The sequence below is a fragment of the Rattus norvegicus genome, chromosome 2 (genome assembly GCF_021556685.1).
Source record: "Rattus norvegicus strain SHRSP/BbbUtx chromosome 2, alternate assembly SHRSP_T2T, whole genome shotgun sequence".
NCBI classification, from domain to species: domain Eukaryota; kingdom Metazoa; phylum Chordata; class Mammalia; order Rodentia; family Muridae; genus Rattus; species Rattus norvegicus.
Genome location: NC_141535.1, coordinates 97,272,306 through 97,294,911, shown reverse-complemented (window position 1 = coordinate 97,294,911; position 22,606 = coordinate 97,272,306). Strand labels below are relative to the sequence as shown.

The 22,606-nt window shown below is 38.8% G+C and overlaps 1 protein-coding gene across 6 annotated transcripts; it reads right to left on the bottom strand.

The window, feature by feature from the left end:
* Positions 1–1,041: 1,041 nt before the first annotated feature.
* Positions 1,042–17,227, bottom strand: Pex2 (peroxisomal biogenesis factor 2). Of its 6 annotated transcripts, none has more exon segments than NM_001388505.1 (3): positions 1,042–2,301; positions 4,311–4,420; positions 16,805–17,227. In NM_001388505.1, a coding segment is annotated over 1 exon segment (918 nt). In that variant the 5' UTR covers positions 2,285–2,301; positions 4,311–4,420; positions 16,805–17,227; the 3' UTR covers positions 1,042–1,366.
* Positions 17,228–22,606: the final 5,379 nt, after the last annotated feature.

Below are 22,606 nucleotides of genomic sequence, written 5' to 3'. Positions count from 1 at the left end.
TTCAGACAATTGATGCCACTTACTTACAAGAGAAAGACAGACCCACCCTGTATTACAGTGGTGAAGATGGCTGAAGTAAGACATTCACATGCAGTACAATGAGGGAAATAAGTGAATATTTTCATCTATATTTTAAAACTGTGTATTTTCCTGAATTTTCAGTTTTTCACAATAAAGTTTTAAAATGAGAGGAGAAAGGAGGCTAACACCAGACATCTTCTAGGACCGTGAAGTACTTTACCTATCTTACACTAAACTGAAGCTGCGCCGGCTCAGCATTAGGTGAACAGAGACCCGAGGAGTCTACGTTTCCTTATTCACTACTGTACCTCCAGCCACATCAATACCATACGTGTTGAGTGAAATATCATATCATGCCCACAGAGTCTACCACTCATGCATTCATGTGTCTACAGTTGCTACTTAAAAGCCATCTTTCAATAGATTCTAATTAAGAGTAGAAATTTGTCAACCTAAGTTAGTTTTACACCTCCAAAATATAGAGATAGATATTATTTAACATGTGAGCCAATTAGATTTTAACATATTGTGAAAGCACCAAAATTGAGAGTACTTAAAACTAAGTGTTATTATTATTTTGGTGATGCGATTAAAAACAGTCCCAATATTTTCATATTATTATTATTTAACAAAAGAAAAACTGGAGAGAAAGAGGACTTGATGAATTCTTATATTATTAGTTCAGAAGACCTCTAGTCTTACTTCATAAGATTACCAATATGCTTAGTGCGAACATGAGTGCTGATCCCAGATAGAGGCTTAGAAAATAGAGTTCTTCATACTAGCTGTCCCACAGTCCTCAGAACTCGCTTCTAGGTTGCTTTAAGCACCTTTTACATTTTGACTCTAAGAATTCAACTCTGACCAGGTCTGACAGCTATGGACTGAACCTCTTGAAACCTGGCTTCAGGGAAAAGTTTAGTTACAAGCGAGATATTAGAGCTTGAGATTCAACATAAAAGGGTCTTATGATGTCAGCTTATAATGTTCCTTTATCCTGAAAATAATTGCACAATCATCCCAGAGCCTCAAAAATGTTTTATTTTTAGAGTCTGACCTTTTTCTATGAAGGAGCATTCTTAGTCATTCTTAGTATTCATCTGACAAAATTTTCCATTATTCTTGACATTAAAAATTGTATTAGGGATCAAAAAATAACATGAGGATTTATAAGATTCTCTAGAATCACTTGGTTTCCAGTGATTAGAACTGAGTTGTGCTTGGAAAGGAAGAGAGTGGCCGCACAGCACACTCCTGCTAAAAGCCACCTACAGATGACACTGAAGATGACGAATTCCAAGGAATTGGATACAATACACTTTCCTCAGAGGAAACAACTTGGTTTCTAAAGAGCATTCACTTCTGACATTTCAATTCCTGATTTCAGTGGCTGCACACTGTGCACTTCTGTGCCACACTTAGGGCACGTAAAGTACATGTCAAATAGGAAGCTACTCTTAACACAGTAGTAACAAAATACATGCTCACATCCAATAGTATGAGGCATTGTGGGCCACTCTCCACATAGAGCACACTCTTTTCCACTGCTGCCTAGTGTACTGTCACTACCAGCAGTGCTGGTAAGGGGGATGCACCAGGAAGACAACTTGGCTTTCAACTTCTGGATATTGATGAGCGGTAAGAGGAAAACCAGAAATTCGGCAAAGCCATGCCAGAGAAGTTCCCTATTCATGTACTCGAAGCCAACTTCACGCATGCTCTGGGGCTTGCAAAATACAGAATAAATGCCAAGGAGGCGTTCTGTCAAAGTTGCAAACTTTCCTTTTTGTAGAAAAATCAAGAAGTTCATCAACTCACCTAATTTTAAAAGTCCAACCACAAAATTCATGCACTGTTTGGCTTTCCCGAAAGATGCTAAATGTCGGTTTCGAAACAAATCGTAACATCGTTCTTCTAACCACCTCCCCCCAATAGTGCACACAGCATACAACAGTTTCTGATTTTTACTTGGTGGTTGGTATACTGGGTTGGGAGAAGAATCATTTTTGTACTGAATATTTAAAACCGACTGCCCCACAGTGGCATTTTTGGAATAGATGGTGAACCTCCACAGGAAAAGCCACAGAAATGCTTTCACTTCTGGCTCAAAGCGAGCTAACAGTCCTGGCTTAAATCCATGAAAACACTGAGTAAACTGGGACCACACGAGCTGCTCCAGGGCCTTATTCAGTTCCAGTGCATCCAGCTGACTTATCCTCAGCACTCTGTTGGCACTTTGTGTACTCTCTTCTCTGGCAGCCATATCTTCTCTGATGCTGTCTAGGAAAAATACAATTGAGAAACGTCAAGCAGTGGCAATCTTCTATGACCACGTCAGTTGCTTGGAAACACAGAAGATAGGCCTAAGTGATTAGTACGGTAAAAACGGCAAGCAATGTCTTCTTAACTGGAAGCTGTCTTTCTTTCCTTCTTCCCTCCTTTACATCTTGACCCTATCCCACCCCCACCCTTTGTCCCTTATGAGTTGGGAGGATGAGAGAGCTAAGGAAAGAGAGACGATGTAGAGAGAGAGAGAGAGAGAGAGAGAGAGAGAGAGAGAGAGAGAGAGAGAGAGAAAGGGAGGGATAGGAGAAGAGGGAGAACATGGCTGTTCCAAAATATACCTCTACATAATATTTCTTGGTTAGATATTCTGCCAGAAAGACTAAAATCCAAAAACTAACAATGAGGCCAAATAACACAAGTAGAGAAAGATGAGCTACACAGAGCATGGTGACAGATGGCTAAGTCCAGACATCATTGTGAGTTGCTGCATTTCTATGAGACTGGAGGGTGTGTTTAAAGTCATCCCCAATCTTCCTCAAATGTACTTTCCTTCTATTTCGTTTCCAAAAAACTAATGTGTACTTTAGACACAGAGCTATTAAAGTGCTCCAAAAAAGGTATGGTTAAAGATATGTACTATAATAATTTCATAAATATATAAGAAATAGATGGTAAAGAAGGAAGACAGTAGAAAAATCTAAGAAGTTAATTAACGTTAGCTAGGTATGAGCACCTCCTAAGCCATTTACGATTGCTAAGGACAGCAGTAAGAACATCTGGTCACTGCAACAGTTAATATACAGATCAGCTGACATCTGCTACATCTTATAAATGAACCAGAAAACTTTATGACCCAAATTAGCTGTAGTTTGTAAGTGGGTCCCTTGCTTGATCTATTTTCATGTAGAATATAAACATGTGGAACTCAGGGAAGATGAAGATAAAATAGTGATTGCAAGAAAATTGGTGAGACTTAGCCAAATAATGCCAATTCTAAGTTAGAAGATGAGTAAATTCTGGAACTTACTGTCCCGCATGGCTACTATAGTCAGCATACCTGTTAAATTTGGCTAGGATTGTCTTCAAACACACATGTGCACACGTGCACACATGTACTTCCACTAATGATGAGCTGTGACGGATCAGTTTGCTTAACTGCAGTACTTATCTCACATATATGAGGTCATCATGTTATTTATTCCATATATATAGCCCTTGTCAATTACATACTAATAAGACTGGGGCAAACACAGTATAAGGCTTTTTCAGTACACAAAGTTGAAGTACATTCTCAAGCCTTTGGGAGGCCATGAGAGTAACATACAGAAGCACAGCTTACACTAGAGCTATGGACCCTGTGGCCATCAACTTTTGCCAGTGGCTCATGTGATCTGAAACCAGAGGTTTCACCGGATCCTCCCCACCTTGGGTTTCTCCAGTATAAAACAAATGGCTAGAGACAAAAAAATCTTAAACTCCTTTCAAATTTAATTATTTCATGAAATTTATTTAAATGCATATGTTAGGGGGCTGGAGAGATGGCTCAGTGGTTAAGAACACTGACTGTTCTTCCAGAGGTCCTGAGTTCAATTCCCAGCAATTGCATGGTGGCTCCCAATCATCTGTAATGTGATCTGATGCCCTCTTCTGTGTGTCTGAAGAGAGTGACAGTGCACTCACATACATAAAATAAATCTTTTTTTAAAAAAGGCAAATGTTAAATGTTAAGTTTTAGACAGTAAAAGAACCAAAAGCATTCCTAAAATGAACAAGTACTTTTTGAAATGAAGACTACCTCTGACCACACAAGCATTTTCAAGAAATGAATTTTTATGCCGCTCAAGTGTCCTAAACTGAATTAATAGTGGAGTCTGGGAGTTCAAACCCAGGAAACGAAATGACCCTTGAATAATGTAGGCTGCTGGGTGACATCTTCCACTAAACCAGACAAGAGGGATGATTTCCCTATACAAATGCCAATCCCCTTCTGAGGGAGAACTAACCTTTCCTTGGATCCTGTGGTCCCCTCAGCACTCAGCGGCCTATCAAAAGGTGGTGGAGAATTCTGCTGCACATCTGCTTCAAGAGGCTTTTGCCTCATACTTGTCAAGAGCTATAATAAATGAAAGAAATTAAAAAGAGAAACTGAGTCTCCTTTCCTCAGTCTTCTAGTCTAGTCCACTCCCAATGACTGCTAGTTCTGTGTACTTTTTCCCTCATGCATTCATCACTAACTGCTAAAGACTATTTTTCCTAAAAAGTCTGGCTGCTCCCCCCTCCACTAGGCCTTCTATTGCTTTATCTACCTTCTGGCCCATTAGACACTGCCCACCCTATAACATAGGCCCCTGACCACTACCACCCTTATACAGTGTATCTTTTTTCTTCTTTTGCTTGGAGCATGTGTCCTCTTTCATCAACTGAGAGACTAAGTAAGGGACCAAGTACCACTTCCTCCTGACTCTAAAATCTGGATTGGCCACCCCTCTGCCTGTGCCCGTAGCATTCCAGCTTCCTCTCTTGATCTCTTTATGTTGGACATAATGTACTTGTTAACTATTTCCTCTACTACATGATAAGTACTATCATGACTATTAGGGCATTTTTCAGAGTTGAATCAGGGCAACTATCATAATTCCTGATATACAGAGGCATTCTATAATTATTTGATAGATAAATGAGCAGAATGAAAGTTTAGGGTAAAAAAGTAACCTCCAAAATTATTTCCAATTACTATGAAACACACAGTGGTTCTTATTTACTTCATAGTGTTTGTGGTCTACCTGCTATTTACCTGTTTGGTTGGAGACAGTGATATAACAGAATGAAAGGCAGTTGTGAGGATGGCAGAGCCTAAAATTTACCTAGGTTAAATGAGGGAGACAGGGAGGGTATGCTATATAAAATAAACAGGCAAATACAGTGAGCTGGGGTATGTGATTTTCAAGGGGGAATTGAAGGCACTGTGCCTCCAACTGCATTTCTGGAGACAGGTTCCTGGAGGGAAGCTATCTAAGCAGGTTCTGGGAAGGAGCAATCGAGTCAGTAGGTCACAGAAACTAAAACCACTGTAAGAGGCAAGAAGAAGAGCCGGAAGCTCATAAGCGGAAGGACATGAGGAGGACTGAAGCCACTGACTACTTAACAGGCTGTTAGTAGATCCAGTGAGAGGCTAATGGTTCTGTAAAGTATAAACCTATCCATGGAGACAGAGAGACAGACAGACACAGAGAGAGACAGAGTCAGAGAGAGAGAGAGAGAGAGAGAGAGAGAGAGAGAGAGAGAGAGAGAGAGAGAGAGAGAGAATATCTAAGGTGAGCAGGCAGAGCTGATATTGTCAAGAATTAAAAAGAAGAAACAAAGCAGAGTGGAGTAAGTAACTGGATGGTGATCTATTGCTCTAACATGAGAAATACATGAATGGAAGGCCACACATACAATTTTGAAGTCAGGGGTTTTTATAAGATGCCTTGGTGGCTACCATGTATATATGGGGTAGACAGTTTGGGTGCAGATTTTTGAAAGCCCAGGCATTTCTAGTATAATTTACTTTATGTAGTTGAACATTAAATGAAGGTAGTGATATAAACTTCTGGTGGGCCATATCTTCTCACAATGAATTCAGTTTTCTTTATAATGATAACCTTGCATTCATCTCATTCATCTGATAAAAGGATATAAATATCCATAGGATACGTGCATCTTTCATATTGAGCATATTCTATACCTTCACTCATCTAGTGTAGTCCTTTTCAAATTTAAGAGCTTACCAGAATCACTAACAGGATCACAGTCAAAGATAGCTGGGTTCTCCTTTCTTTGTTTCTTTTTATCTATTTATTTATTGTAACTTATTTACTTTACATCCTGATACCAGCTTCCCCTTTTTCTCCTCCTAGTCCCTCCCTCTGCCATTCACTGTTCTCGCTTGCTCCTCAGAAAAGGGGAGGCCTCTCATCAAGCAGCCCTGGCATGTCAAGTTGCAGTAGTACTAGGTGCATCTTCTCCTATTGAGCCTAGACAAGGCAGCCTAGTTAGCAGAAAAAGATCCACAGGCAGGCAGCAGAATCAGAGACAGCCCCTGCCCCTGCTGTTAGGGATCCCACATGAAGACCAAGCTTGCCATGTCTGTTTTACATGTATGGGGCCAAGGTCCATCTTAATGCATGCTCTTTGGTTGGTGGTTCAGTCTCTATCTATGAGCTCCTATGAGCCCAGGTTAGTTGATTCTGTATATTTGGTTGTGGTGTCCTTGACCTCTGTGGCTCCTTCAATCTTCATCTTCCTCTTCCACAGGATTTCCCAAACTTCAAATGTTTGGTTGTAGGTCTCTGCGTGTTCCATCAGTTGCGGGGAGAAGCCTCTCTGATGACATTTATGTTAGGCTCCTGTCTGCAAGTATTGCAGAATATTGTTGTGACAAGGATGGGCTCTCTCTCATGGATTAGATCTCAAGCTGGGTTAGTCACTGGTTGGCTATTCCCTCAACTTCTGCTCCATCCTTATCCCAGAACATCTTGTAGGCAAGACATATTATGGGTCTAAGGTTTTGTGGCTGGGATGGAGTCCCAATCCCTGAACTGGAAGTATTGCCTGGTTACAGAAGATGACCATTTCAAGCTCCATAACCACCATTGCTTTGCATCTTCATTATGGTCACCCTCATAGATTCCTGAGATTTTCCATTGTTCTCGGTTTCTAGTTCATCCCAGAGATATCTCACTCTCCCAATTACAGTTGTTTTTCCCAGTACTCTCTCAATCAGTCCTATCTCCACCAGATCAAGCCTGCTCCAATCTCCACCTCCTCTTGTATAGTCTCCCCCCTCCATCAACTTCTGAAGTCTATTCTGTTTACTCTTCTCAGTGAAACTCAAGTGTTCTCCCTTGGGCCCTCCTTGTTACTTAGCTTCTTTGGGTTTGTGGATTGTAGTGTGGAATCCTTTATGGCTAATATCCAGTGAGTACATACCATGTTTGCTTTTCTGGGTCTGGGTTACCTTACTCAGGATCTTTTTTAGCTCTACCCATTTGTCTAGAAATTTCATGATTTTATTGTTTTTAATCCATTGTGTAGATATACCAAATGTTCTTTATTCATTCTTCTCGTTTGAGGGCAATCTAGATTGTTTCCAGTTTCTAGCTATTACTAATAAAGCTGCTATGAAGATAGTTGAGCAAATGTCCTTGTGGTATGGAAGAACATCTCTTGGGAATATGCCCAGGAGTGATATTGCTGGGTTTTGATCTATTCTCAATTTTCTGAGAAACCACCAAATCGATTACCAAAGTGTTTGTACAAGTTTGTACCCCTACCAGCAGAGAAGGAGTGTTCTTCTTATTCCACAATTGCACCAGCATGAGTTGCTATCCCTTGAGTTTTTGATCTTGGCCATTCTGACAGGTGTAAGGTAGAATCTCAGGTTTGTTTTGATTTGCATTTCCTTGATGACTAAGGATTTTGAACATTTCTTTAAGTCTACCTTGGCCATTAGAAATTCTTTTGTCAAGAATTCTCAATTAAATCAATACCCCATTTTTAAAATTGGGTTATTTGTTTTGTTCATGTCTAATTTCTTGAGTTCTTTATACATTTTGGATATCAGGTTGGACTACACTCTTAAGACTTTGACTTATTAGAGATATCATGGGTCCTCAAGATTTCATGTTTCTCATAATTGCTGAAGTGATTTGGAGAACCTCTGGGTTAGTCATTTTCAAAGCAAAATTCATCTTTTTTTTCTTCCTATCACCTATACGCTTCAGTACTGTATGTTTTTCCTGTTACTCATTTCTAGTTGGTTTTCTTCATCTACAAAAGCTGGTATAAACCTTCCAGTGACTCAGTATGCATTTTTTTTTTACTAAGAAGTCTGTGAAATTCAAAACCATTGTTAATTCCACAAAAATCCTGATTAAAACTGGATCTTAGAATACAGAGAAAAAGATATGCCCTGGCTCTCAAGGCTATCACTCAAGGCCTAAAATGAGAAGCAAGCCAAATAAAGAGAACCAAAGTGGCATTTTTCCCAATATGATCTCGATCTCTTGATCTTGATCTCTCGATCTCTCTCTCAATCTCTACTCTCTCCCTCTCCCTCTCTCTCTTTCTCTCTCTCAGTCAGACAGAAGAAAAAAAAAAAAGACCAAATCATCAACAACCAAAATAAAAATCATTATTCTATTAGCTAACACAAACCTACATGATTTCTCACCCAGTTCAAATCAATGTGAGCCCTACATATATGGTCCCTAGTACTAAGTTTGACAGTTGATTTTCCTAGCCAAGAGCGATGAGATGTTCAGCTTGCTTTATGGGGCCAGCAATACTAATTTACATTTCTCTTAAATACTAAAACTGAAAGGTCTAGAATGGAATATCTTAATCTTACAGATCTTGAATTCAACAGAAACTGGCTGCTTCTAGGAGCTGCTCATGAATGATCACTGTAAACTTGTATAAGATGGGGCAGGGGCCGTTGGAAGCTAGTCAACGCACTAGGTGAACAGCATGTCAACACAACTTGGTAAAGTGATAACTGGAAAGATAGCTCTGTTTCAAGTTCTTAATGGATATTTAATAAGAGGTCAGTGAGGAGTTTCTCAGACACGCAACCTTTTTCAAAACCCTTCTTTCTAGAGACATACTTGAGATCATGTAGTAAAGAGGAATTTTTAATGACTACCAAAAAAGGAGACTTAGAACTTAGCAGAGTCTAACGGATCCAATACTTAACAATACTATTTAAAAAATTCTGTCTTATTTCTTCTGTTATAGCTAAACATTTTTCTTTGCTTCCCCCTTCACCCCCAAGCCTGGCCCCAGTGTAGATTAGGGACAGCTGGCCTTACTCATCTCCCTTTCTAAGGCTCTTTAGTAGACCAAAAAGACTTATCATTAAACTGTTCTTCAACCTTTGCATCCCAGATGGATAATTTGTTTCTCTGGGTTTTGTTTTAGGGTTTATTTCCAAGATTTTAACAGTTTTGGTGATGTGTCTTAGTCGTAAACCGACAACAAACACTGTCCATTGCACACAGTTTGTCCAATGGAATACCTCACCTAGATTATATTCTTCATCCATCTTTACACAGCTGTGACAGACTGAGAGAAGCAAAGTTAAAAATCAAACTTCTTGGCTCAAGTTCTAGCTCTGTCTCCTACTTGCTTTGTGATGAAAAAATTCATTAGCCTTAGATTCTTCTTCTAAAAGCTGGAAATAACAGCTACTTCAATGGGTTGTTGAGATTAAACTAGATGTCACAAAAGTGGCTTGGAAACTATAAAATAGTCTTATTATCACATTTATTACCTTGGCTGAGGATGGGTGTAAAAGAAAAAAGACTACAAGTTAATTTTGGCAAATCTAGTTTGAAAAGACCGCAATCTTCAATATTACTCACAATAATGCCTTAACCTGTGTCAAAAGAATTTGTTTCCAGGAAATATTGTCTATATCATTAAAATGTAATTGTGGCAGACAAATGTAAACAGAATACCACTATTAGATGTGCTTATGTGAGCCAGGAGGAAGACCTGACAGTAGGCTTATCCTACATTTAGTTTGTATCTTTTCTGAACAAGATAAAATGGGAATTGTAGAGAATAAGGTTAGCTTCTGTCTTAGGGTTTTACTGATGTGAAAGGACACCATGACTAAAGCAAGTCTTATAAAAGACAACATTTAATTGGGACTGGCTTACAGATTCAGAGGTCCAGTCCAGTATCATCACAGCAGGAACATAAAAGCATCCAGACAGGCATAGTGCAGGAGGAGTTGAGTTCTACATCTTCTTCTGAAGGCTGCTATTAGAAGACTGACTTTCAGGCAGCTAGGGTGAGGGTCTTATACCCTACAACCACAGTGAAACACTTACACCTACCAACAGGGCCATACATTCTAATAGTGAGACTCCCTGGGCCAAGCATATACAAACCATCACAGGTTCCATTACTACCAATGCACTTGGCAATTTAACCCTATCGATATGGTTAAGCCTGTGACTAGGACATAAAGAAACCTCAGGAGCACACAGATATTATCTCCTTCTGGGGTATTCTGTCCCACAGAGCAGGGCACAGACAGTTCAAGTATCAAACCCCAGGTTTATAAACAAAATACTATACTCACTTCTTCTCCCCCAACTCCACTCCATCCCCAACCCCCTTTTCTGGCAGGCACAGATCTTTTAGAATACTACCTTTTGAGAAGGACAGTGCTCAGGAGAGGAAATGATGAAATAAATATAATTGGAGGTTCAATTAATCTGATTATAGAATCCTCTTCCTATCACTGCAGCATAATAAGATTTGGCCCGTAATAGGTGTGAAGTACAAAAAAAAATAAATAAAATAAAATAAAATAAAATAAAGCAAGCAAGTCATAAATGCCTTTAAATCAGATAAAATCATTTCAACATAATGGAAGTAGTCTGTTTTAGTGACTTCTAATTCTTTGACAAATACTTATTCAATTTAACTAATATTAATTGGGCATATAAATGCCAGCCATTTTTCTACCTAGCAAATTTGATCTAAATATTTATTATCAGTGAACTTCCTTTTTCCCCATACATTAACACAACTGAGCTTTAGTAAAATCAGAACTGGCCATGGATCTCTGAATCAAAGAATGAGTCTGAAAATGTGAAAATTATAAATAGGGTCACAAAAGTCCTCAGTAAAAAAGATAAGCATCTTTCATACTTAGGAAAAAGGAACAGGCTGTGCAAAAGGCCCGAGATGTGAACTCCTGGCTATGGTCTCCTTAAAACTCTTCGAGACTGATTTCAGCAGAAGCTGCTGGAATGTATCCTTGGTTAGTTAATCAGTGTGTTTTCATGTCTCCTGGCATAGGTAAGTCATCTGTGGTAAAGAAAACAGAGAGGCCTTGGAAAAGAGCTGGGCTGCTGGGCTATAACACACTAGACAAAGTACACTGACAGGGATGCTGCACTGATACTGATCACGACTGAGAAAATTATCATGATGACATTTCAGACGCTTAGCCTGACAGCACGGTCCACTGAGTAAGAGGAAAACTGTGCAAGAGAGAAGTTACAGGATGTCTACAGTCCAAGGGTTGTCCAAGATGGTAGCGAATTTTTGGAGAAGGAAATTTATTTTCAATAAGAACTATGCAAATAAAAAAGATTGCTTAAGTTATCATATTTTTAGGCAAACAAAATTTCTACTACTTTGGTGAACCGGTAATTTCTTGGCTCCTATTCAGTGATTGCCAATACCAATGCTCAACCACCAGGTACTTTACTTTCAAGAATTTAACTAAGCTTTAGCAATTTCCATATTTTTGGTTCTTTAAAACTGATACTCAATTTCAAACATGCTGACTCAAAGTTTAAGAGTTCAAATAAATACAAGTCACCCTCAATCTTTTTGCTTTTGTAAACAGAATTATTCTGAATTAAGAGTAAAACATATTGTTTTTCAAAATGCCTAGTGAAGTTTCATCCTATTACACCTTTTAACACCCCATTCTAAAAAATTTCCCCTCATTTTTGAATCCATGTTACTCTTAAGAAATATTTATTATTCAGGCAAAAAAAGCATATAAAACTGATTAAAGTTACAATTTGTGACAAAAATATTAGCATTAGAAACAGACTTTATACTTTAAAGATATAGGTGAAAGATACTTAGGCTAAGAACAGATAAAAGGTATAATACCTCCCGGGGTTTTAAGGTAATTAAACTAACTTGTTACATAAATATGTTTAAGACCAAATGACCTAGCACTAAGAACTGTTAAAAAGGTTCCCTGCTGACATTTTATCAGGGCACATGCCACACTGCTTTTCTTTCAGATTAAAAAATAAAATAAAAAAGATCCTGAAACAGGTTTTTGAAGAGCAGCAACATATAACCTCATGCCTTAAGTAACTCCTGTTTTCTTTTTGATTTTCATTTCCCAAAATAAAACCTTTATTTTCTACATACACTGAAAAACCATAGCAAATGATTTCACCTCATTCAGGAAGAAGGAAATTTTCAGTATGTACTTTAAAGCTTTTATTGAGTGTGGTACAAATTATCAATGAATACATTTTATTTAAAAACACATTATTGACAGAAATCTATCAATAATAATGTGGGTATTGTCAGGGGCCTGTCAATATTAATATAATTATGATTAAGAGGATAACATGGATTTTAGCTATAATACCGAGTAACATCTCCTACACTGCTGCTATCAATATACACATTATTATTGACCTGTTCTGGGACTCTCAGTACTAGATGTATTACCATTAAACATATTTGTCAATGCACACTGCCTACAGAAATTCTACATTTAAATTTACAGTCCTGTAAACGTTGTCAGCAGAAACCTCTAAATCCCAATGAATCTCTAGGCCATCTACCGCTGACAACTCATCCTTAGTAGGACAGAAATCATAGGAACTCCATTAATCAAAGTGGATGGAACTATAGCTTCATTTTATTTCTCTCTAGGTTTTAAGTTTTAGGTTAAAACTTCATACTTGGAGATTGCGTGAATAATCTCTAAGTGCAGACCTTTTGAATCTAAGAAGATATTCTTCGTGTAGTCAGATAGATTTACTGTCCATTGTACTAAAATCAATACTACAAATGGTACATGCATCAGAGAGGGACTTAACTGGATTCCCAGAGTACACTTCAAACATAGGTAAGAGTAAAACTGTGGCTGAGATCCATTAGGATACCCTGACCTCTGGCACTCCGAACAGTGCTAAACCCCATCAAATCCCACTTTTGCCAGACTTGCTAAATTAATTGTAACTACTCTGTTGTTCCTCCCTCTATCACAAATAAACTTACTTCCATTACTTTATAGCAAACCAGTCTGATAAATCACAATAATGCTCATTTGGATGTATCCAAGACACATTAAACTTTCAAACTGTGGGCATTAGGTCTCCAACATAGTTTTCAGTTGCATTCAGTCCTTAGTCAAAACTGTAGCATTTTCTTAATTTTTTAAAAATATGGATGAAAAATAAAAGGGATAAAGAGTTCTTAGAAAAGAGAGTAGAGATAAGCTCCTTATCAGAGGGGATAAAATATACATACATACATACATACATACATACATACATACATACATACATACATAATCCCCTCTTTGGAAAAACCTAAGAAACCAAGACAAAACCATAAGACTACAATTCATATTACACACCACACCTCTCCCCAAAGGCCTTGCTTATTTTCAGTTACTGTGTATTTATTGCAGTATATAATGTTAACTAAAACACTATCTTAAAACCTTAAAAACAGAGTTTTCAACACCTTGGCTTAACCCCACTCATTTTTTAAAAAGAAAGTAGCAAGTTTACATATTCTTTTCTTTCAGAAAGTTGCTGTTTCTACATTATACAGAGGGCATCCTGCAACACTAAAGACATGTTTGAGTGCACACAGGAAATGGCATACCAAAGAGACCCTGGACAAGTCATTTTACTACAACTGGGGAAAAAAACAATTATAAACAAAACCTTGTAATTTATAAGAAGTGTTTTAGCAAACTTGGAAGGAGGACATTTGAAAACAAAAACCCCTTTCCAAATGGAAACATGGTAATACTAAACACTGACTTCGAAAAACTATAAAGAAAATATAGCAGGATATATGATAAAGGGACAGTCCTGGAAAACAAAAACAAAAATGAGGACATAAAAAGATTACTAACTACTATAAAGTCACAGGGCTAGAAGTGGCAGAGCATGCTCTGTATCTGTGTCCTGTATTAACAAGGTGATGAAGGCCCCAAAGTATAACTACTTTAAGGTGGCACCAGAGGACACATTGGAAGAATTATTGTCAAAGGCTAAGCCCGAAATGGCAACTATAGGTACTTCATGCACAGATGAAATACCTGAAAAAACGATATCTTCAAAGTATAAATTCTATAAATTGAAGGATTTTTTGAATCAACTTGCTTAAGAGAAGAATTCCAAATGACTTCAACATTATTAGAACATAGATTTAAATGCAATTTTTATGGTAAAAGAGAATGGGAAAATATCCCCAAGTTATCAAAGAGGTATCAATCACAGTACAGAAATTACCAAGTAATACCTAATCGTACCAGACACTACATATTTCCTTTATATTATGTTCTGGAATCCATCTAAAACAGTAGCTGTTATTATCTCTACTTTAAAACAAAAATAATTTAAGGTCAAGTAACAATTAATAAATTTCTGGTAATCACTATAAAATTTGTAGAACACAACAAACAGCATTTTTTATCATTGTTGTTCGTCAGGATCATTCAAAAGACCAATTTCATAACCAAGCTCTCTGAATTACAGATGAAGAAAGAAATTAGAGGAATGTGGTAAACCATCCAAGCTCCCATGCACATTCCCTACCCCATAGGGACCTATGGTCAGAGAATCAGTCAAAGGGATTGAATGTCAATCCTAACAGAGAGACTTATATGGGTGAAAAATGTGGTATGATCATTTATTATGAATACAGGTACATACAAAACATCTACCACACAGGGCTAGACAAGACACTGACAGAATTAACTTTGGAGTTCCTGGATGATATGTTTTAATAAGAAAGAAAAGATAATTATGTGGTGTTTCGTCTTACTTTACCCACTCAGGAAAGAAATCTGAGCTCTGATAAAAAGGAATGCATATTAAATACAGAAAAAAAAATATCAAAGGGACTTTTGACTGTATTGAAGGAAATGGGCTGGAAAGCCACATAGCCTACACTAGGAAGGCTGGAGGATCAATGGTCCTCTTCCTTCTTTCTGCTACCAAGTATAAAAACCATAGTACTCAGCTTAAATCAATGCCAGGCTCACAGTCAAGGAGAGATGGACCAGCTGAGGCCCTTCTCCAAAGGTTTCTTTCACATTCTGAAGGAATGAAGGAGGGCCACAGAGTACTTAGAAGCTAATTTTACTTCACAGGAAAAAGACAGGGAACATGTAGCCTACACTCCTGTTTTCTAACCCAGATTACCAAGAACAGGTGAAGGTTACAAGCAAACTCAAGTGAACATTGGTTCAGATATAAAAACTGATACAGTTCACACTTTCTTTGCACTATAGGAATCTGAAAATTACTTAAGATGATATGGTGCTAGATCCCTAATTTTACTAGACAAGGGATGGCCAGCAAGTCCTCACATACCTTTTAAGGCTCAGAGACTGAACTGGTCAAACAGAAAATCACTGCAAAGACCTTTATGACCATCAATTTAAACTAAACTTTAATTATAGTCAAAAAAAAAAAAAAAGAAAAACAAGAATATTTGGAAGGAAGGGAAATTAGGAATTATGAGTGATCAAAAAGACAGAATGAAACTTGAACCACTATTTTATAAAATGAAACAGCATTGCCATGTTGGCCCCTTTTAGAAACTATGAATATATAACTTTGGGGTGCCAGAATAATCAAATGAACACAGACTGAAAACAAATGAACAACTGTCCTAAGAAGGAGAATTTTCATGCTAAAAAGCAAGGCAGATCATCTGGTCCGAGATATGAATTAAATCCTAACAGGAACACTGTTATATAAGAATATATATAAGAACATAAGAACAAGCTGTGCTTGTTAAACTACAGCTGACAGTCGGCTGGCTTTGTCTCTCCTCTGCATGGCTCCAGGAAATTTCTACAAAAGTTCTTTTATGGAACAATTTTAAAACCACAGATTGAGTGCTACCTCTAATTACTAAAAAGGAGAATTAGGCCAAAAGGTAAAGCTAGGCAGAAACAAACTATAATCAAGACTAGGACTTAATTCTTTTCCTTTTAGTGGCCTAGCATGCTCAGTTATTTTACTTCTTAAAGGGGGAAAAAAGAAAAGCTTCATTTTTTTTCCCCCCCAAACTAATTCTACTGACTCCTCTTTCAAATCTCCTGGCTCATGGTCTTTCAACTGTAATCGTTCTGGATACAAGTAATTGGTAGTACAAAAAGGATCAAGACAGTAAAAAGAAAGAAAAGTCTGCCACTCCAAACCCATTCTGTTCAGGTTTAACTAAAGGCCACACATTCCTGGAAGGTGTTTTGACTACAAACTGGTAAGGGCGTCTAGGGTGGGGTCTCTTAGACATACATCAATTATTTAAAATAGTCAAGATGAAAATGTGGCAAAGGGTGCCACAGAATATTTGAAACCGACATATTGGGAAAGTTTCCATACGTGAAAAATCCTTTTGCCAAGAGTCTTTGTGTGTGTGAAATGGCACGTGAATAAATTAGCGAACCAGCAAAGACTTTTAAGGACCCCCCTAAGAGAAGAACAGAAATGATTATCACATTCCTTATAACAAACTAATGAATTTCAATGTACATCAGAAGCTATCTCGTAAGAAAATCTTCAGTACCTCTTCCAACGGAGACCAAGACCGAGATTTTAAGTGAATGGGCCCTAGAAAGGGTTGAAACTCCAAAACATTGAGAAAAAAAAAAAAAAACTTTTTCATAAACCCCGAGAGATTCTTATTTAAGAGTTAAAAATACCTAGTACTGTTAATGGCGAGGAGGCGCTTTCGGGGCTGTCTGCAACGTCGCCCCGGGGAATGCAGAGGTTGGTTCCCTGCAGAGTCGCTTTGTTTGTGTGATGGCATTAAACTAGGGGAAAACTAGGAGTTTGGATTTGTTTTACTGCCTTTCCGGAAACCCAGAGACAGGCTGGCTCCTTCCAGAAAGACAGGAAGCCACAGCGGCCTGCAGCCAAGGCGAACGTCGCCAGGCCGTCCTCCGAGAGCGCGGGGCCCGCACGCCGGACCGCCTCCGAGCGGACACTGACCTGCAGGGTCTGCGGAACACACCAGCGCCGCGCAAACTTTTCTCAAACATTCTCTGGCAAGCTGGGCTTTTCCTAGCCGAATCTGGGTAGCCCTCGCTTCCGGAATTCGCGGGCTTCCGGAACGACGGAAGACCCGGAAGTGGCTGAAAGAAACCTGGGAAATTACAGTCAGTGGTTTAGAGGAAAGCTGCATACGGCCCAACGGCGGAAAATGCCGAGGAGCCGAGGAGCCGAGGAACCAAAGGGACGATGGAAGGAGACGCCGAAGAGGACACTCCACGCCCTGGGATTGGTCTGCAAAGCTGCCTCTGATTGGCAGAAGAGTCACCAAGCGGTCAGCGCGGGGTCAGGGACCGGCGTGAAGAGGCTTTCGTGTCACATCCCGTTGGGACCTCTGGGTAATGCGGGCGGGCTCTGATCCCTCGGACGCCGCTGCGGGCCGCTGGACAGGCGCCGCCGGCTAGAGACGTGCGCCTGCGCAACTGAGGCCTGGGACTGACCTTGGGTCCTCTCGGATGTCTGACCTTGTCCCCAAATATGTGGCAACACTCTAGGTCCCCATCGAGTAGCCTTGCTGGCTGAAAGCCACCCGGTGGAAGGCAGTCTGGAGACAATGAGCAGGAATGACCCTGGCTGGGTGGATTGGTCTTAAGGTTCTTAGGAAATCAGGTAGAGCCTATACCAAATTTGTAATGACTCTTTAATGCTTGCAACCCCGCCCCATATCCACCCTACACCAGCTGGACCCAGGCTTGTCTAGGTAGTGATACAAGAATACAATTGTTTCCAACACCCCAAACACTTTCCTTGTATTTTGTTTCAAGAATTATCCTGAGCATCAGAGTTTTAGAGCATCACACATGGGCAAGATAAAGGAGAATGTAGTAAGAACCTCAGAATCATGCACTCAGTACAATTCTGATTCGCACAGTGTGCTATCGGCATCCAGAGTATCTTCTATACATTAAAGGAGAACTTGGGGGCAAAATAGGATGGAGGACAAAGAAGGCAAACAAATCTTTTTCTACCAAGTAACCCCAACAGTGTAGAAGACAAAGAAGGAGGAGCTCCCGGTTGAGATGCTGGGTATGGAATTCAGATAGAGAATGGAAGGAGATGTCTAGAGATGCATCCTGTATAACCACCAGTGATGGCCACTGTCTTCTTGTGACTGCTTTGAAATAAGCCTACTCTACCTGTAACGTATGGACATAATTCTAAGACATCATAAAGGGATACAAAATACTCATCAATTTGATGCATTGGCCATTATATTGAAAGTGTTCCAAAAAATTTAAATCAATGTAATTCCCATTATGTTTTCGTTGGGCGCTGTTGCTCAAGAGAGTAAATTCTCTTTGAAGAGCAAGGCTTTGAGTTACTTGTGTAGTAAGGTGCCCATGTTGTCTTTTCCTTGGTAGGCCAAGGATAGACTGATTCACCTTTTAGTTTTTGTTTTTGTGTTTTCGCTTTTGAGACTGTCTTTTGCAATGTAGCTATGATTGGCCTCAAAGCACTTCTGTCTCAGATGCTACATACTGGGAAGACAACTGTATATTTTTTTTTCTTGCCTAGTTCACTTGATCTTCATGAGGACAAAGGTGAAATTTAAAAGAAAAAAATTAAAAAGGGGACCAGGGAGAAGGCTCAGCAAAGAAAGGTAATTTCTGCTAAGCAGGAGGGACAAATTGGTTCCTAAATACTCATAAGGGAAAGAGTACTTTGTCTTGGATCGTTCAGTATGACTGCCCCATACACACACACACACACACACACACACACACACACACACACACACACAAAACAATTACATATAAACACACCACATGTGCATACACAATAATAACTACAGAAGACATTTTCAGAAAGCATCTTGAGTTCAAAGAGTTTTAATAAGTCTCATGAGCATCACAGTATCTGGACAATAAAAAATCCCAACTTCACAGGAAGTTTGAATTATATTAGATGATTCTTAAAAATGCCAGGAAGCATAGCATTTAAAATTACTGCTTAAAATATTTAAAATAATTTCCGGATTTATTAATATAGTGTACTTCTTTATTTTTATACTGAGCTAGTAGCTTCAGAAAACTTGATTTTGCTATTTTAAAACTTGCCTTAAAAACATATCCACTCATTTATTGAACGATAGCCTGGGCCTGGTTTTATTCCTGGGTGAGGAATATTGCTACACAGTGTTAATGAGAAAACAAGCCAAAGAGAAGACAGACATGGCCAATTTGTAGGAGCTAATAAGGATCAAGTTGGTGACTGTGTAGACAATAAGCAAAGTATAGTGTGTTTTGCTTTTGTAAATTCAACACATTAACATTTTAAGCCTAGAATTATTCGTACAGATGTACTAAGAAAGAATCTTATGAAGACTTGACTGTGGTCTTTTAAGGAGTACTGAAAGAATGAATATATTTCATTTACTATGAGAGTTTAAAGAAGAAAAATTGATTATTCTTTTACCTTTAGGTACAAAGAAAATATAATGGCATCTTGTATCCTCCTTTTGCCTTTTAGTGGCTGTTAGGCTTTAAAGAATTTAACAATAAAAATGTTAAGAACACATTGATTTATGCCGCTAACATATTTTAAAATTGCTGACTTTAAGAACGTAAATTTGTATTAGCATATTACATTATTCTTAAATCAATATAATTGGGTCTTTTAAGAAAAAGTTGATCATACAATCTTTTTATTTTACTGTTGCTGCTGTAAAGAATTACTATGAAGTTGTCACCTTAAAATAACTCTTTTTTTTTTTATTTTATATCTCAAGATGGACCTCAGCGCACTAAAATCAAGGTGCCTACAGGCCCTGTTTTTCCTATAAAGCTCAGTGGAGGACTGTGGCCCTTTTGCTCACTGGTTGTTTAATAGTTTGCCAAATTTAGCTATTTGCTGATGTCAGATTGAGGTTTCTTTCATTTCTTTTTTCCCCCTCTTTCTTTCTTTTCCCTTCCTTCACTTTCCTCTGTTCCCTTTCCTTTGTTCTATTTCTTTTCCTTCCTCCACTCTCTTTCCCTCATCTTCTCTCCCCTCCTTTTTTTCCCTGACTGTTGTTAGCAGAGGACTGTATGCATTGCCTGGACATCACCCACAGTCTCTCTTTGGGGGCTATCTTCCTCTGTCTTCTGGTTAGCAACAGGGGTGAGACCCTCAGCTCCTCTTTCCCCTTTCCATGCTTACATCTCTCTAATCACTGGTTTTACAAAAACCTATTTGATTGCTGTTTTAGGGTTCTACTGCTGTGAACAGACACCATGACCAAGGCAGCTCTCATAAGGACATCATTTAATTAGGGCTGGCTTACAGGTTCAGAGGTTTAATCCATTATCATCAAGGCAGCATCCAGGCAGGCTTGATGCAGGAGGAGCAGAGAGTTCTAAATCGTCATCTGAAGGCTGCCAGCAAAATACTGACTTCCAGGCAGCTAGGTTGAGGATCTTATAGCCCACACCCACAGTGACATACCTGTTTCAACAAAGTCACACCTACTCTAGCAGGGTCATACCTTCTATTTGTGCCACTTCCTGTGTCAAGCATATACAAATCATCAAAATTCTGTTGAGTCCTCTCATGTCACATTAAATAAATATTTTATACATTAATTCTATTTTATTTCTGGAGTGAGCTCATGAGGTTTTGCAGGCATTCAAAGATGACTCAACAGCCACACTCTTGTACAATCTCTTTCCTTAAATGTGAGTTTGACTTTGACTTTTTCTCGAGTGGAAAGAAAGTGGTAGGAGACCATCCCTGATTAGGTACCAAGCTGTGTCTGCTCCATATTGCCTTCTGTTGTAGTTGTTGTTGTTGTTTGGTTGGTTGGTTGGTTGGGTTTTTTTGTTTGTTTGTTTTCTTTTTTGACAAAGGAGCTGAAATGTGATAAATTGTTCTATAAAGAAATTATTATATCAAGAAATGGAGGATGACCTGTAGCAAACATCCAGGAACGAACCAAAGCCTCCAGATGAACAGCCTGTAAGACAGAGCAGTCAGCAAGTCATGAGTTTGGAAGCAGATTCTTCCCTACTTGACCATTGTCTCTGGCCCTTAGCCATGTGTACATTAACTGTAGCCTCCCAAAAGATGGGGTGTCATGTGCTTAACCCATATTGAGGACCTGTAAGAGTTATGAAATATATTTTCAAAGACACTAAGTTTGGAGTTCATTTTCTATACAACAATAAATAATACGAAGGAAAATTACTGAGTAGAAGCTTTTTCTCCTACAGATAATGATGAAGAATAAAATTGGATATTGACATTAACTTACATTTATTGACTACTTTTGAGGTATCTTAGGATTTTTTGCTGTGACAACAAAACACCATGACCAAAGGGCAAGTTGGGGAGGAAAGGGTTTATTTGGCTTAACATTTCCATACTGTACTCAATCACTGAAGACAGATAGGACAGGGACTCAAACAGCAGGATCCTGGAGGCAGAAACTGATATGAAGTCTATGGAGGAGAGCTGCTTTCTGGCTTGCTCTATGCCACTTGATCAGCCTGCTTTCCTGCAGAACCCAGGACTACCAGTTCTGGGATGGCACCACCTACCATGGGCTGGGCCCTACCACACATTGTCCACTAATTAAGAAAATACCTCACATCTAGATCTCGGAGAGGCTTTTTTCTTAATTGAGGATCCTTCCTCTGATGGTTCTAGTTTGAGTCAAGTTGATACCCAAACAAGGTTTTCGAATATATATGTATATGTATGCATATATGTGTAATGCATATATTATATATGGTATAACTTCTGGTTAATTTTGGAAAACTTAATATAAGCTAGGGTCATCTGGGAAGAAGAAACTTCAGTTGCATAAGATTGGCCTGTAAACAAGTCTTTGGGGCATTTCCCTGATTGATGAAATTCCCCAAGCCCTAACTAGGGGCTGTCTAGTCAGTCCCTGGGCAGCTAGTCCTGAGTTGTATTTTAAATCAAGCTGAGCAAACCTCAGACATCAATCTACTAATCAGCATTTATCATCTCAGCTTTGGTACCTGCCTCTGTACCTCCCTTGAGTTCTTACCCTGATTCCTCTTTACCAAGGACTGTAACCTGTAAGTTAAATAACCTTTCCCAACCTGTCCTTGGTCATGGTGTTTCTATCACAGTGAGAGAAAGCAAGATCAGACAATAACTTCAGGTTGTTACAACAATTCTGTTAGGTATTACAAACAATGAACTTGGAGCCAGGAAAGGCTAAAGGACAGTCTGATTTGTAGTCAAGAGATGGCAGATTTGAACTCAGGTTATATGACTTGAACCTTAAGATCATTATACCTCGTTGGTCCTTAAGTTCACATAGCATAAGACAAATGTGGTAGGTATGGTAGAAAATAGTTTCAGCCTATTGGAAAGCATCTGTGCTAGCTCTGGAATGTGGAGTAGAATTCCCTGTAACTATTAAAAACTGAGGTTTGGGATGTAGTTTGGTGATATAGCACTTACCTAGCATGTGTGATGGATGCAAAGTATGTGTGTGTGTGTGT